Here is a 16,876-nt window from a genome sequence, read left to right as displayed (position 1 = left end):
ATGTTATGTATTTGCGATTTCAACTCCAAAAATGACGAGATTACTTTGCCCTTTTTATTATTAGAAAATACCTTGAAAATTTTGAAATCAATGTGTCCAAGTTCAAAGAATTGTTAAAAAAAAGAGGAAGGGTTATAGATCTTAAGATATTTAAACGTTTTCACAGGCCAAACAAAGAAGAGTGCTTAAAACATTTTTATATTTTTATTAAATCCAATGATATTTAGAATAAATTTGTATTAAAAATTATATTAAATTAATATTATAATTATATTTATATTAAATTCGTATTATATTTAAATTACATTTATAATATACTTACTTATAAGTAAAAGCATGTTGGGTCTTATAATTTGTAGAAAATTATATTCGGATAAATAGTTTTTAATATTTTATTATTACTACTGGATTTTATATCTCTATGATATTTAAAATATATTTTGATTTTATTTCTATTATACATGTATTAAATTCATATACTATAATATTTATAATGTACTTTATAAGTAATTTTTACAAAATAATATACGGCTAAATGGAAAGTCAACAAGTATGCAACCTAATAAATGTATGCCCAAACAAATTAAACAAGTGGGTGTATATTAATTGCAAGCCCCAATACTTTTCCCACGGGAAGAGCTTACTGTCCTTCAGCCCACGGCCAACTCAATTAGTTTTGGGCCCGAATTTGTTGTGCACCCCCACTGCCACGCCCCCGACATCGCCGCCCCCACTCCCACTCCTCGAGCTGTCAACTAAAAACTCATCTGCTGAATTATGCGAACATTTGCAAGGAGGCAATAAATCGTCCTTTCTTTAGGGCCAGCGATTCTTCTCTTCGTCTGATATCCGGCCACTCCCCCAACTTCCGGTTGCCGCCCCCGCAGGTGACTCTGTGGCCCACACACACACACACTCGTACGAGACCGAGACAACTGTCAACGGCAAGTCAACCGGCTGACAGGCACGCCCACCGCAGGAACCACCGCCCACCGCCCACCACCCACCGTATGAGGATGTGGGCGGTACCCAGATATATGGGCATACATATGGATATATGGATTCTGCGGTCGGCGGCGCATCGGTGGGTTCATCAAATCTCTGTAAGTGAAAATCCCCCCCAGCCCCTTTTCGAAATGGGGGGCGTGGCCAGCTGGCCTCGTATAATATTAATAAAGCAGAAATTGACAGATTCAGAATGACAAATTTGTCGTCGAGCCTGATAAATGATATGAAATCTCGAGGAGAGAAATATTGTGGAATGGCCAAAGAAAACAGAGGCTTTTTTTTTATTTTTGCCTCTTTTTTTTTGTGTGCCGAGAAGAGCAAGATAAATATTGATAGCATCTGCGGCGAGCAGTTAAAAAACGAACCGAAAAATGAAATGAAAATTTGTGGAGAGCAGGGCAAAAGATCCTGGGACATCCTTCGCGCCTTGAACGGCATGTAATGCGAAGCAATTTGGAATGCCGCCCCGCCCCGTTCCGAAAAGGAAGGCCCATCCCCATCCCCATCCCCCCTGCGCACCTGGACAGCTTGGCTAAGTGGTGTCCTGGCTGGAGTTCAGCTCCAGGTAAAGGTCCTTGGCTGCATGTTTGCATGTCAACCACGCTGCTGGGCGGTGGTTGGGTGGTTGGGTGGCCTTGCCTGGCGTCGAGTGGGTGGTGCAGTGGCCAAAAGAAGGTGCGGCATGTTGAACGCTTGCCAAGTGCAATTTCAAGATTTAACTGATAGTGTTCGTTAGTCAACGCCGCCCCTGGTTGGCGGAAAAGGGGTTGTGGGGCTCTGTCAAAAGGGAGCCAGGGAATAGCCGCAGAATTCCTTCTAGCTGGGTGTCAAGCCCAAAGACATTATATTCACCTTCTTGATTATATCAATGGAGCTTGGCACATATTTTATTTTATATATAGCTCTGGGAAATATTTTTAGTTTTTAATTTTACAATTTTTAAAATGTAATTACCATTTAAAACTCGAATTAAGCTAGGCTTTGTATAACCAGTAAATATTTTTCTAAATTCTTTTCTAGTCGTCTAGATTCCAAAATATATGATAAATAAAAAGTGTTAAAAAATATTTTAAAATTAAGGTAATCTTTTTACAAATAATTTTTGATATTTAAGAATGTAAAAATATATATGGTTATCAAATCTTATTTTCAGAATTAAATACATTTCGAATTTAGCTGAGCTTTATGCAACCTGAGAGAATTGAATATTGAACTATAAACTCCCTGCGGTATTTTTCCCCACCTGTATCCACTTGGATACACCTGATATATTACCCGATTTTCCCTAACCTTAACCCATTGTCGGCTGCTGACGCCTGTGCTCCTCGAAGCTGCATAATTTGTTCTATAATTTCACTTAGTCACCTGAACCAGCGTCAAAATCAGAGCCTCTTCCGCTTCCGGTTCGAGTTTGCTTCTTTGCATTTCAGCTTTCTTTTCTGGATTCTGTTTTTTTCTCTCCTGTTTTTGCATAGCCAAGTGCTGCTTTTCCTGGCTTTTTCGCCAGGATTCTTCGACGAGCTTCCTGTTTTTTTTCCCCTTTTTTTTTGGCCAGCCGCTCTTTGGCCACCGACTGCAATTTCAAGTGTTGGCTGGCTGACATCAATCTGGCCAAAAGGGGGGGAGTTTGGGCTGATGGCCGCATTGTTTGTCAGCCTAATGTCTGTTGTGGGTGGTGGCACAGGCACAGTGGGCGGGTGAGTGGAGGGACTCTGCCTCAAAAATACAATAAGATGAAGATGAAAGACACCTGGGGGAGCGAGAAAGAGACGAGACGAGACTGCTTCGTCATTTTGGCAAGGACTGCCGCTTTTCCCGCTTCCTGTTTCCCAATTCCAGTTTTCCCACAGCCCACCGACCGCCGACCACCATTTCCCCACCCCCTTTCAAGTGATTTTCCTTGCAGAAGGCGGCTGCATTGCGGTTTTTCTATGGCCAACTTAAAATTCAATTTGTTTGGCTGTGATTTAGTGTAATTTAAGCGCCCAACTGCCTGAAAGATATATGGGCACTTGAGACGAGAGAGCACTGCCATCGAAAGAGACGGCAATAGCCGGGGGGGAAAGAGACGGCTGGATGTGGGGACAAGGGAGACAGGGAGACATCACCTCAAAACCTCTAAAACAGGCTGAGGCGGTTTTGTGCGTGTGACAGTTCATTAGTATGCCAACGCCAAATGGCATTGGGAAAAGTGATTCCTGCAGCTTCTTCCACTGCATCTGCACCTGATTGAAGGACCCCCTGCCCCTGCAACATCTGAGGACCCTCCGAAAGACCCCCTCGAAGGACCCCCCCAAAGGACCCCCTTCATCTGCAGCTCTCGACGCCGTTTGTCAGCGGTTGACATGAATAAGTCATAGCCCAAAGTCGTCGTCTCGGAGTTGTCAATTCAGAAGGCAATCGCAGTGAGTGAAAGAGATGGGCATACCGAAAGCGAGAGGGAGATGGCAACACAAGGAGCGAAAGAGAGGGGTGGACAAGGAACTGGGACTATCGGTAAATCTAGCTTGAAATATGCTCACCCAGAAACAGATGCTCGTAATGGAAATTCTGTAGAGATTCTTCAAGACTCCCTGATTGTTTTTGATACCCTGAAAAAAAGAGGCATTTCCAATGGGTGTTCCTAAATGATTTTTAAGTGCACCTTACCATTTTGAAATTACGTATTATTAAATATATTTTCAACTAATAAATATAAAAGGAATGCAGCCTGTTCCAAAGTCTTTTAAATAGCTTGGTGAGCCTAAGTTATTACTCTGTTGTGAAGAGGTTACCCCGAACTGAATAAGTTTCGATTTTCAAAATGGTATATTACACTTTTAATTTATTTCCCTTTTGTGTCTATTTCATGATAAATAAAAATACATAAGTTAGTATATTCAAATGCAAGCACTTTAAAAATTTTTGAAAAATTACTCACACATTAAGAATTTAGTTCTTGGGAATACTTGATAAGCACAGTTCCAAAAGGCAATCGAAATTATCGGGTACATCGGTTAAGATACATAATTATCAGGTTTTGCAAAGTGGTGACCCCTTGATCAAAAACTTTTCGTATTAAAAGCCTGTTAAGAAATTCTCAATCAAACCTTGTAACTACATATAGGTATTTTTCAAATAACACGAACTTTGTAACTTAAAATTTGGAAAGGATCACCGAGGGGCCATCTGGTCCTGTCCTGTTGGTCCTCCTCATCGAGCTCATCATACTCGCTCACGTCGAATGACATGTGCAATATTTGTCTTTTCTTGCGCTGCCCAGAAATGGCAGCCAATACACTGGAGTTGTCAACTCATGCGCTCGCCTGCGCCTGCCAAGAGTAATGATGCACATGGACCCCCTTCTGGCAAGCCCCTGGAACCCCCCCCCCCCCCGTCGCAGTTGCAGCTGCTTTGTCAGCGGCTAAGTGCAAGTTAAAGCAAAAGTAATGGCTCCGCCAAAGGAGCAGAGGAAGAAAAATCGTTGCCAGCTTCCCTTGCCAGGGAAAAAATGGAAAAAATAAAAAAAAGGAAATAAAAGGAACCAGAATAGAGAAACAATTGCAATGCATCTTTCGAGAGGAGGGAGCACTGTACGAGTCAGTGCAGCAGAATGAATGGTCATTGCTTAAGTTCCCTCTGCTCCATTTGCCGCCTTTTTGCCCTGCCAGCGACTTGATTGCGCATACGCACAGTTGGCCGCACCGAAAACGCTGCTTGACTTTGAGCTGGGCGGCAAAAATGCCCCTGCATCTGAAATTAGATGAGCGAATCTCAAGATGGGCGATCAATCGTGTGGAATGAGGAGGGTCCTGGTTGCAAATTGAATTGATAGATGCAAAAATCGAGGAACAAAGGAGTTGCCGGCTCCATGGGTTAATCGGCAAACGGCAATTGGTGCAACCGCAAAGGCAAACTGCATCGGTGAGTGGGTGAGCACCCTGCTCAGGGCAGCTGCAAATTGGCAAAGCAAGTTGTAAGCACGAAAAATGAGGAGGAGCTGGAGCATCCGGGCCTGGAATGCCGAAAATTCAAGGCAAACAATGTGGAAATGGGTGAGATCAGACGTTTTTATCATTCAGTTTCCGTGGAATCTACAAAAGTACATGGGAAATGTCATTCAACATTTTATTAACGGTCTTAAAATGGAAAATTAAATCGGTTTTCATAACAAAGTTGAAAATCACCGTTCAAGGTGTTCAAAAGTATGCAACAATTTATCTTCAACCACTCGGTAAATTATTGACTATTCTGCAATTCTCATTAAATCTAGAAAAATCTTTATCGACAAGAAATTACGAATGAAATCACTAAAATTAAGTAAGCTTAAAATCATTATTAAAAAGCGTCTAAAAGTAGGCAACAATTAAGTTTTATTTAATTTAAAATGATTCAAATTGAGTACATTTAATTTAAGGCAATTAAACATTTTACTTACTTTCTTAAAATGAATAAGGAATATTATTTGTTGAAATGAATGAAAATGGTGTCTAAACGTATGCAATAATGTATTTTCAATCCATTAAAAATCATTTAAATTTGTTGCAAACAGTCGGAATTTCGCAGAGTGTGCCAAGCATTTTATTTTATTTTTCTGTGAGAGGGAAAATCCCCAGGCAGGTTCAAAAGTTCAGTGGCTTAACCCTTCGTTAACCGATCACTGGTTTATCACCTTATAATTGGTTTCATATCCTCCCCCCAATTTTGTTTCATAGGCAACAAAACATTTTGCAGCCTTTTTTTTGAATTTATTTTGAATTTTTGGCTGCGAGGGGAGGAAAACTCAAATGGAAATTTATGCAGTGCGCCATTTTTTGAAGTGTTTTGCTGTTTGCTGGATGGGAAACTTTTGCTCCTGCGGTTGTCGATGTCGATGGAGATGGCGAAGTCGATGTGGCTGCCTCGCCCCCTTAAGGATCTTGAGAACTGCAGCGTGAACTGAGTTGGGGCGAAATTTCTGGTTTCACGCTGACTGAATTTGATTGGAAATTTTCAATGCTGCCCTAGTACTACTACCACAGCGGACAGTGGAGTAGTGGCCCCCCTTGCTCCGAATTTTCCCCCCTCTAAGCAGCAAGCAAATGAAATGGAGATGGAGATGTTTGCTGGGTGTTCGTTGGTGTGTGTGTGTGTATCTGTGTGTGGAACTGCAACAGGAGCAAACTGAAACTCACAGCCGGCAACAGGAAACAAGCCAAAGAAAAGCATACTTCCGCAGGCAGCTCTTCTTCTTCGTCCCCCCTCGCTTTTCTCTACTTTTCCCCCTGCTTTTCCCACTTTTCCGCCCCGCAAATATGTCACGATAAACAACAACAACAACAACGGCAACTGAAACCGAGACTGCGAGCGAGGATTGCTGACTCGATATCCGGCTATACGGCTATACGGCTATATGGCTATATGGCTATGAGGCTGCACCACCCAACTCTGCACCACTGATGAGCGGGGGCAGCAGACAAAACCAATGGAAACTTGCATCCATCCACTGGCACTGCAGCTTTCCCAGCTTTCCTCCTCCTGGCACATCGACAACGGCACAACTTCATAGCTACACAGCTTCAGATACAGCTACAGCGACAAAAAGAGGAAAAGAAAGCAATTCAGGCGTGCCAGGATATTTAGACTTTAGTTTAGATAGTCCACAGTCCAAAGGAAATGGAGGTGGCACCACAGTGTTGAGAGGGTGGAACAAAATGAAATAAATATAAGAAATACATAATATAATTTACATACAAAGTATACAATTATATAAAAAATATGTGAAAAAAAAGCAATAATAAAAAATGTTCATATATCAAAATCTAATTTGGGGATTATATTTTTTGATTTTTTCAACTGAAATTCGAGGGAGTCTGAACAGCTTCTTTCGGACTTTTTTACATTATCACATGAAAACACTTTCGGAAATTCTAGAATTTTACAATTATAATCATAAAACCTTTCCCAATAACTTAAGAATCTTTTTTAACACATAATCTCCTAAAAGACTAGCAAACAATTACTCACTTACAATATATTTTCAAGTAAGTAAAATATATTACATTTATATTACTACTGAATTAAGTTTGAATATATATTCTTGTCAATTTTGAATGATTTGGTTGAAATCTACTCATCTTAATTCTAAATTTGATACATAATATGTATTTTGTACCTTAAAATCAAGTTTCTAAAAAAATAATGAATTCATATTCCATCACATAATGTTACAAAAATGATATGGATATTATTTCTAATGTGCATATTTTATTTACTTATTTCACCGACATGTTCCACCAATGTGCCGTCACCGGAGCAGGAAAAAGGAAAAAGGGGCCTGGGGAAAGGGGAGAAAGTAGAGAGAGTAGAAGGAAGTGGAGAGATGTATTGCCGGGCAACAGACTTGGCACAAATTGACAACTTCTGGCACTCGGAGATTGGGCGAGGGGGACTGGGGCGATAAGCAGAAAGTGCCGCCTAAAATACCAATTGGAAATTATTAATTTCAATCAAAACTTTCGACATCGCTGCTTATCTATGCGTGCTATCCACTGACCCACTGCCACAGCCCCGGTTTTTTGTTTTTCTTCTTCGTTTTTTGTTGCAGGGCAAGGGAAATCTGGGCAAAAAGTTTTTCGCTCTTACCATAATTCAGTGGCTGTAGCTGAGATATGGCCGAGGATGCCAGGAGGAGCCTTTGTCTTGGCCGGGATGCCAACATCATTTGTTAGCCCTCCAGTCGCCGGTCCATCAGTCAGTCACTCAGTCAGTCAGTCAGTCAATCGCTGCTGCAGGCAGTCAGTCAATCAGTTTAGTGCGTGAGCCAGCTACCAAGTCATCGATCAAAACTGCTTAAGGACCAGGCATTGACATTCAGTGGGGGTTCCAGATTTCGGATTCTGGATTCCACATCCCGCATCCCGCATCCCTGCTAATCCATTATCCCACTCCCGATCCATTGTGAGCTGAGACCCGGCATTAAACAATATTTTTCAGATATTTATACATATACATATATGATAAAGCAATTTCCCCGCCTTTGCCCCGGTGCGATGGGGCGTATGCGCAATGTGCACGTGCCCAGAACATTCGGGGGAAACTGCCTCTGTTCGTCGTGCTCATATGCAGATGCCATTTCCTTTGAGGGGATACTCTAGCCAAAGAGGTTAAACGATGCCGATCAGGGATATTTTAAAATCTTAGAAAACAAAAAACAAGTGTTTTGAAATCACAAGTGAAGCTGTCTAAAAGTAGGCAACAACATATATATTTTCCTAATTTCGAAGGATTTATTTCTTTTTTCACTGCATATTTTTAGTGATTTTAAAACGCCCTATTTATAAAGTTCACATAATATTTAATATTTTTATTTAATGTTCAATTTTGTAAAGGAGATTTTCCCCGTTTTTATTGTTTAATAAAAATCACTAGCTTAGAAATAATCTATAAATGCGCCCAAAAGTATGCATCATTTTCTTAATTCTCAATTTCAATACATTTACTTTATTTTTACTGCATACTCTTAGATACAAATCAAATAATATTTTACTTCTTATTTAATCTTAATATTTTAAAACAGCATCCTCAGTGCGATGTGCCCCAAAAAGGAGACTTCCCCCGTTTTCATTGTTGCCACTGCTGGTGCTCGTAGTTTTGTGCATCATTGACTTTATGCCAGGCTCAACTCTGGCCGCCCACCCACTCCCCTTAACCCCTTGACCCCCGGCCTTAACCCCTGGCCGCCTGCCTTTCAGCCAAGCAATGATCCCCGAAACGTCACGAAAAAAGCGCACAAAAATAAGGCAAGAGAGGCGAAACAAACAAATATAAGTTAGGCGACATGCAAAATACATAAACCTATATATATACCCGATGTCCTGGATATATATATCCTTTTATATACGTATTTTCCTGACTGCTGTCGCCAGCGTCGTCTGCGTCTGTTTCACGTAATTTTATTTGCAATTTTTGTGTGTTTTCCTTGCCGTCCATTTTCCCCGTATTCTTATTCCTTATGCAATTTTTATTTTGTCGTCGGATTTATGACAGAGCCAAGGCAACAACAACGACTGTAATTCCAAGTCGATATTTCCGTCGACTTTTGCAAATAAAAAATAAAACGCTGAAAAATTGCTGCGAAAATATAAATAATAATGCAACAAAAGAGTGAGAAGAAAACGATTAATTTCAATGCCAGGCCGGACATTTCAAATATGCTGCACATTTAATTAGAGCCAAAAAAAAAATGAGAGCAAACTGTAAAAAAGCGGAAAATTAACAGCCACAGACAGAACATTAATTAATCGATTTATGACAAACCCACAAAGGCAAGCGAATTAAAAATGTAATATTTTTATTACTCAAATTAGGGGAAGAGGCGGGATGTTAGGGTTTTACTAGTAAATAATGGACTGTGTGCAAAAATGATTAACCAAAGTCGCGGGCATTAAAAACCGACATTTATCAACTGAAATGCGGGGATTTAAATTCCTTTTCGGTTAGGTTTAAATAAAAAAGATATATATATGTCTGGCATTCCATTCAAGTCGCAGGGTTTATTTTCATCGTTTTTCCTCTCGCTATTTTCAAACCCATTGATTCAAAGGTTTTCACTGCCTCTGTTCCATAGGGTTTCGCGTTTCTTTTCTCAATTGTTGCTCGAGTTTCCTTTGTGGCTTTTCCTGTTAATTTTCCGCGGCATTTTTGTTTCATTTTTCATTTATCGCCGGTCATTGATTATCGTTTTCGCTGCTTTTATTTGTGTATTAAATTTATTTATGGTGCATTTTTTTTCGCCATTTCAGTTGGCTTTATTTCTGTGGCACGCAGCCATTTTGTAAATCATACTTAACGCGGGCTGCGAAAATCGGGAAATGCTGGGAAATGGGTTGGCTCCGGCGGGGAAAACTGTGGGAATTTGCTGCTGCTTGTTTATTTGGTGAGTGTTTAATTGGTTTAAATTACACACACGCACAAACACAGGCATTTTCCGCAGAAGTGCAAAATGAGTGAGTGAGAGGGCGTGAAATAAAAATAAAATTCAAATTGCGAGCGCGTGAAATCAACATTTTTAATTGTTTACTTCCCACTGATTACACGTTTAATAATAAAAATAAATAAAATTCATTGAATCGCCCCTCGCATTCCATTTCATTGTTAAATCATTGCTCATTGTCGTCCCTTTTTTGCCAATTCGGTATTTGCAGAATGCAGTATTTTTGTTACTTAATTATTGTTTGTTTGACCGGGCACGCCCCCCACGCCATGGAGCACTTGATTAAGGTGGTTTTAATTACAATTTCAAATATGTGCGCCAAACATTGGGATACATATACCTCTGCAAATAAATTGGTTTCTATGTGGGCCCAATTTTGCCTGGGGATAGTTACACAATGCAAAAGTCCGATTTATTTGGGCATTGTCTTGCTTTTGGCGAAATCGTACAACTACAACGTAATTTTTGTTACAAAGATATTCAATTGGACATGACATGATACCAAGGGTATGCCCCCATCGTACGTTTTAAATCATTGAATTACAGCCCTTATGATTTCATATTTTCCGACAAATTCCGATGCAAAAATGCAGCATACTCTCGGGCCAGCCAGGTAAATTGAGTAAATTAAATATGTGAAATGGAATACTCCCCGGGGAACATGAAGTGTATCCCCCCTGAAGTGCCCTTGATGGGTGTAAAAAACCCCATTGAGCAACCAATATCATCGCCGTTGACATTCAGTCAGCCACTCAACCCATTAGCAGGCCCAACCCAAATGGCCGAGCCCAACTTAAGCACCAAAAGCGGTGAAAATCCGCTGGTAAATCCCTCGAAATAATCTGACGGGATGGGGCAGCAAATTAAAACTAAATATGAGACCCGCCGAATCGGGTCTCTATCGTCTAGCTGTGTGTGTTTGACCTCCCTGGCCGCTGACATAAATTGATAAAGTCGCCCGATTGGCGATGCCATGGGTAAACATTTGAGAACCGAGCGACGGCGAGACCAAAATCGAAAATCAAACTCGAAAACGAAGGCAACACCGCCGCAGTGTGTGTTTATTTATTAAAATCAATTTTTACACAAATTAATAGAGCAAAGGCCAGGCGGCCGAAGTCGAGTTTACTTTGGCAATTTCGCGATTTATATGCGCGATATAATAATTTATTTCGCTTTTTGGGAACTTATCCTCCACCGAAAGGTAAAAATAAAAACAAACAGAGCCGCTGTCGCTTTAATGGGGCTGTATTTGTGGATATGGATGTACCCATAGCCATACATATATGTGGGTTTAATAATGCCCGACGCGTTGGCCTGATTGTATAATTGCTCGAGCGATTCCCGGTAACGATGACATCACTAGGGGGGCGTGGCGGGGGGCTAAAACAGGCTCTGGCAGAGGAAAAAACAAATTACAAAAACAGATACCTTACAACAATGACACACACTTAATCACTTAATAGCGAAAATCAAAAACGAGAGCAGATCAACTGAAATTTTTGCGGCTTAGCTCGATTTAATTGCGGATTTCAAAAGGAGATAACGAGCTATTCCAGCGAAATATTGGTTTATTGTGGTCTGAGGTAAATAAAATAAATTACAAATAAAATGACATAGCTTTTGTACGTATTTGAAGCTCTTAAACTAGATTAAAAAGGGATGAACTCAATTGATACAAAAGTTCTGTTGTATGTATTTTGAAATATGATTAATTTATTATTATTATACTAAACAAATACTAAGCGTTTCGTAAATAGTCTTGCTAAAGCTTAAAAGGAATAAACAAAATTAATGTCAAAGTTCTGTTGCATGTATTTTAAAACTATTAGACATACTGATTAATTTATTCAAAAATACTAACCATCCACTTGAAATGCTAGTACTGAGGTCTACGTAAATATACTTGCTAAAGCTAAAAAGCTTCAGATTCCAAGTGATCTTCAATAGGTGATTAACTAGAGAGCAACTTGTAAGATAATAAATGGCTCATCTTGAAGAAGTGAAGGTTATTTACACTTCGACGATAGATTTTTTTCATACAGCTGGAAATGTTTTAAAATTCAGCGGTCGTCTAGATCATTATCATTGATCACAATATGATTCTTGAGTCGCCCCTCGTTTCGCAGCTTTGCTCGGCTTGTTTTTATTTTTCCACACACATTTCTAATTTTGTTGGTTTTGCTTGCCAGTGTTCTCTATCGCAACGTACTCCCCTTGGGCCCCCCTTTTTGCTCCGATTTTACTTCCAAGCCGAGTTTTATTCTCGCTGCGTTCGCTTTGCCCTCGCTCTCCGTCCCCCTCTGCCTCTGCCGACCACCTTTAGCGGCCTCTCTCGTCTTCCCCAGTTTCGTATTCTCAGCGAGCTCACTTAAAGTTTGGATCACCTCGTCGAACCCACAGTTTCAGTCTTACGTTTAATGCGAGCACATCAAGTCAGTGGAGTCGTCCCATATTCCGTATTTTTTTCTGTGATCTGTGCTCCTCGGTGGCTGTGATAAAGCTTTTTGATAGCCTGAAACTGGAACTATTACTTCTTGATATACATTTTTAATATTCTTTTTGTTTCCTGGTATTTTTTTTAATACATCAAACCTTTAATATAAAAACAAGTATTACCAAGTTTTTGGGCTAAAAGAACTTTGGAAATAATAATTTTTTTATTGTGCCTATTAAAACCATAATATATTTATAAAGCATTAAGAAAAAATAATACAAATTTTGATAGAAAAATGTTTCAGTTTTCAAGAAAACTTAAGATTATATACCCATTTTTTGTGCCTATACCAAGTATTACATGTTTCTAAAGTATTAAGAAGGAAACAAACATAAATGTTGTTAGAAAATTGTTCAGCTCTCAAGAAAATTTAAGATCTCTTAAAAATTTATATTTTGTTATAGGCTTCTTGCAAAAAACCACGCCTGAAAAGACCAGATTCTTCTGGAAGTTTTCCATAATTTACAGCTTCATTTGCTTATATACCCATATACATTTTTATACCCGTTACTCGTAGAGTAAAAGGGTATACTAGATTCGTCGGAAAGTATGTAACAGGCAGAAGGAAGCGTTTCCGACCCCATAAAGTATATATATTCTTGATCAGGATCACTAGCCGAGTCGATCTAGCCATGTCCGTCTGTCCGTCTGTCCGTCTGTCCGTCTGTCCGTCTGTCCGTCTGTCCGTCTGTCCGTCTGTCCGGATGAACGCTGAGATCTCGGAAACTATGAGAGCTAGGCTATTGAGATTTGGCGAGCAGATTCCTGAGCTTCTTACGCAGCGCAAGTTTGTTTCAGTAGAGTGCCACGCCCACTCTAACGCCCACAAACCGCCCAAAACTGTGGCTCCTACAGTTTTGATGTTAGATAGAAAATTTTAACTGAAATGTATTAGTCTTGTCCATACCTATCGATTGACCCAAAAAAAAATTTTTCTACGCCCACTCTAACGCCCACAAACCTCCCAAGCAAAAAAAGCTATGACGTCAGAGCCAGACAGTGCGAAATGTTTTTACGCGTGTATGTGTGTGTATGTAAATAGTTGCCGGCCGAACTTAGCGGCAAAGAGAAAAGCACTGCCGGCGCTCAGAGAGAGCAAAGTGCGCGGCTAACTTATTCTATTGAACAATGAATTTGTCACGCCTACCCTAACGCACACAACGCTTAAATCTGTCTTCCGCCGGTAGGTGGCGCATTTAAATCTCGCTTTGCTGCTTGCATATCTCCATTTCCCTTTGGTCGCTTAAGCTGAGTAACGGGTATCTGATAGTCGAGGTACTCGACTATAGCGTTCTCCCTTGTTTTTATTTACAGCTATGAAGCTGTACGCCCTGTTCTCCCTTCTGGTGGGATCTCTGGCCATTGGTCAGATCTCCGCCGCCGGATCTCATCATCTACTTTGTTACTACGACGGCAACAGTTTCGTCCGCGAGGGTGAGTCCCAGTTCCACTTCCATTTGGCTGATAAGAATCGGGGTTATCGGCGGGCAGAAAATCTATATATACATACGAATATGAATATATAGTAAGACACATAAGAGAGATAGACACTTTTGGGGCTCAATTCAATTAGATGATTTTCACTTTTCATAGGCACATGCTAAAAGCATAAAACCGTGTACTTTTTCTGCGGCGCTGATAATTGGCAACGGGTCACAAGATCAGGGGATGGGGTGTTTTGCAACCAATTTGAGTAAATTGCATTTGGAGAGGAGAGCCCACACAAAACCCCCCAGACTTGGGCTAATTGAAATTGGCATCGGGTGTTCGACGAATGACTCACGTCCCGAGGTGCCACCTCCAAGGCGCTAATTGATGATGCAAACTTGGTTTTATTTAGCACTTCGTTTTGGAGCAAAAAACATATATTGTATATTTATTTTTGGGGAAAACAATAAAAATGCATTGTTTCCTGAATGTTTCCTGTCAAGTGAGGTTGTTTTTTACAACTTTTGAATGTGAAACACTAAGTACAGTTTCCGCAACTGCAAAATACATTTTTTTGGGCCTGTCCAAGCTGATCCTGGCTGATCAGAAGCCCACCCTTCATTTTTTTGCGGGGGAATAATAATATTTTAAAGTTTTGTGAATGTTTTGCGTCAAGCAAGTCCTATCTTTACTGCTTTTGAGTGTAAAACTTCTCCGTACAGCTTCCTTAATTTAAAATACATCTTCTCAGGCCTCTCCAAGCTGATCCTGACCGACCTGGAGCCCGCCCTGCAGTACTGCACCCACCTGGTCTACGGATATGCCGGCATCAATCCCTCGAGCAACAAGCTGGTCAGCAACAATGAGAAGCTGGACCTGGATCTGGGCAGCAGCCTGTTCCGCCAGGTGACTGGCCTGAAGCGCAAGTTCCCGGCCCTGAAGGTCCTGCTCAGCGTGGGCGGCGACAAGGACACCGTGGACCCCGAGAACAACAAGTATTTGACCCTGCTGGAGAGCAGCAATGCCCGGATTCCGTTCATCAACAGTGCCCACTCGCTGGTGAAGACCTACGGCTTCGACGGCCTCGATCTCGGCTGGCAGTTCCCCAAGAACAAGCCGAAGAAGGTGCACGGCAGCATCGGCAAGTTCTGGAAGGGATTCAAGAAGATCTTCAGCGGCGACCATGTGGTGGACGAGAAGGCCGAGGAGCACAAGGAGGCCTTCACCGCCCTGGTGCGCGAACTTAAGAACGCCTTCCGTCCCGACGGCTACATCCTGGGCCTCAGCGTCCTGCCCAATGTCAACTCCTCGCGTGAGTGCCAATTCTTCAAATTACAATTATGTTATGAGAAAATTACAAAGAAATCTACCTAAATTAGTCAGAGTTCTCTTATAATATTAATAATAATTTCAAGTCGCTCACTAATAACATGAATATTAAAGTTTGTGACTTTCTATAAATGAAGTCTAGTGATCATATATAATATTTAACTATAAGTAGGTCCCAATGCTTTCACATTAATGTATTCTTTTTAAATAATTACAATTATGTTATGAGAAAAATACAAGGAAATCTACCTAAAATAGTCAAAGTTCTCTTATAATACTGATAATAATTTCAATTTGCTTACTAATAACATGATTAATTAAATTTGTGACTTTCTATACATTTTCATGAAGTGAACATTAGTGATCATTTATAATTTTTAACTATAAGTATGTTCCAATGCTTTCACGTTAATGTATTCTTTTTAAACAATTTTTTTATTTATACAAAGACCAAAAACTACCAATTCAGTTAATCACATAAAATCGATTTAAAAAGTATTATTCTTTTTAAAAATTTTTTGATCTATACAAAGGTACCAAAAGAAAGTAATCTTACCTATTTCAATGAACACCCGTTTTTTGGTATATTGATTTCCAAAATTAAATCCATTTTTTTTTTTGTTTATACAATCTCATTAAAAACTATCTCATTTGCATTCCCCCATTCCGTATCAGTTTTCTTCGATGTTCCTGCGATCATCAACAACTTGGACTACGTGAACCTGCACACCTACGACTTCCAGACCCCCGAGCGCAACAACGAGGTGGCCGACTTCCCGGCGCCCATCTACGAGCTGAACGAGCGTAACCCCGAGTTAAATGTGAACTACCAGGTGAAGTTCTGGACGGGCAACCGTGCTCCGGCTGCCAAGATCAACGTGGCCCTGGCCACATACGGACGCGCCTGGAAGCTGACCAAGGACTCGGGCCTGACCGGACTGCCCCCAGTGGCGGAGGCGGACGGAGTGGCACCGGCCGGCACCCAGACCCAGATCGCCGGACTCCTCAGCTGGCCGGAGGTGTGCGCCAAGCTGCCCAACCCGGCCAACCAGCACCTGAAGGGCGCCGACGGACCGCTGCGCAAGGTGGGCGATCCCACCAAGCGATTCGGCAGCTACGCCTACCGCTCCGCCGACGACAGCGGCGAGAATGGGGTGTGGGTGGGCTACGAGGATCCCGACACGGCGGCCATCAAGGCCGAGTATGTGAAGCGCGAGGGACTCGGCGGCATCGCCGTCGTTGACCTCAGTTTCGACGATTTCCGCGGCGGCTGCACCGGCCACGACAAGTTCCCCATCCTGCGCTCCGTCAAGAGCAAGTTGTAGGGCCCAGGTCCTTTTGTCCTTCGGAGAGGAGGGAGTCCTTCCCCGCACACACACATGTTTATTCCCCTACTTTCCCACTGTTTTTTATCGCTGTAATGGACTCCACTCCTGTGTAATCGCTAAATGCTAACTAATATAACATTGACACCAAATAATTGCCTTTCTCTGGTTTCTGTTGGGGCTTATGGGGGATAAAAACCCTTAAAACTAAATAAATCATTTAATATTGGAGTCCTCTCATTTTAGCATGAAAGGGAAATGACAATCATTCACATTCAAATTCCAAACAATTATTTAACGAAAGCTAAAATTAATTGGGATCCAATACAATGAGCT

The 16,876-nt window shown here is 41.1% G+C and overlaps 1 protein-coding gene across 2 annotated transcripts; it reads left to right on the top strand.

The window, feature by feature from the left end:
• Positions 1–12,345: 12,345 nt before the first annotated feature.
• LOC119556997 (chitinase-like protein Idgf4) lies at positions 12,346–16,695 on the top strand. 2 transcript variants are annotated; one of them, XM_037869527.1, is made up of 4 exons: positions 12,346–12,396; positions 13,773–13,892; positions 14,638–15,198; positions 15,891–16,695. In XM_037869527.1, the coding sequence occupies exons 2-4, from the start codon at positions 13,775–13,777 to the stop codon at positions 16,538–16,540; spliced, it is 1,329 nt and encodes a 442-aa protein (XP_037725455.1). In that variant the 5' UTR covers positions 12,346–12,396; positions 13,773–13,774; the 3' UTR covers positions 16,541–16,695. The 2 variants fall into 2 exon arrangements, with proteins under 2 accessions (XP_037725455.1, XP_037725456.1); XM_037869528.1 differs by lacking the exon at positions 12,346–12,396 and adding an exon at positions 12,424–12,533.
• Positions 16,696–16,876: the final 181 nt, after the last annotated feature.

Source organism: Drosophila subpulchrella, chromosome X (assembly GCF_014743375.2).
Source record: "Drosophila subpulchrella strain 33 F10 #4 breed RU33 chromosome X, RU_Dsub_v1.1 Primary Assembly, whole genome shotgun sequence".
In the NCBI taxonomy this organism is placed as follows: domain Eukaryota; kingdom Metazoa; phylum Arthropoda; class Insecta; order Diptera; family Drosophilidae; genus Drosophila; species Drosophila subpulchrella.
Note: the sequence above shows the minus strand (reverse complement) of the source record. Positions and strands in the feature narration are given on the sequence as shown.

Excerpts from the sequence above, each read along its gene's own strand:
- LOC119556997 (XM_037869527.1), top strand. The coding sequence starts at position 13,775 with ATGAAGCTGTACGCCCTGTTCTCCCTTCTGGTGGGATCTCTGGCCATT. Across the intron at positions 13,893-14,637 it reads CAACAGTTTCGTCCGCGAGG|GCCTCTCCAAGCTGATCCTG; the intron begins GTGAGTCCCAGT and ends ACATCTTCTCAG. Across the intron at positions 15,199-15,890 it reads GCCCAATGTCAACTCCTCGC|TTTTCTTCGATGTTCCTGCG; the intron begins GTGAGTGCCAAT and ends ATTCCGTATCAG.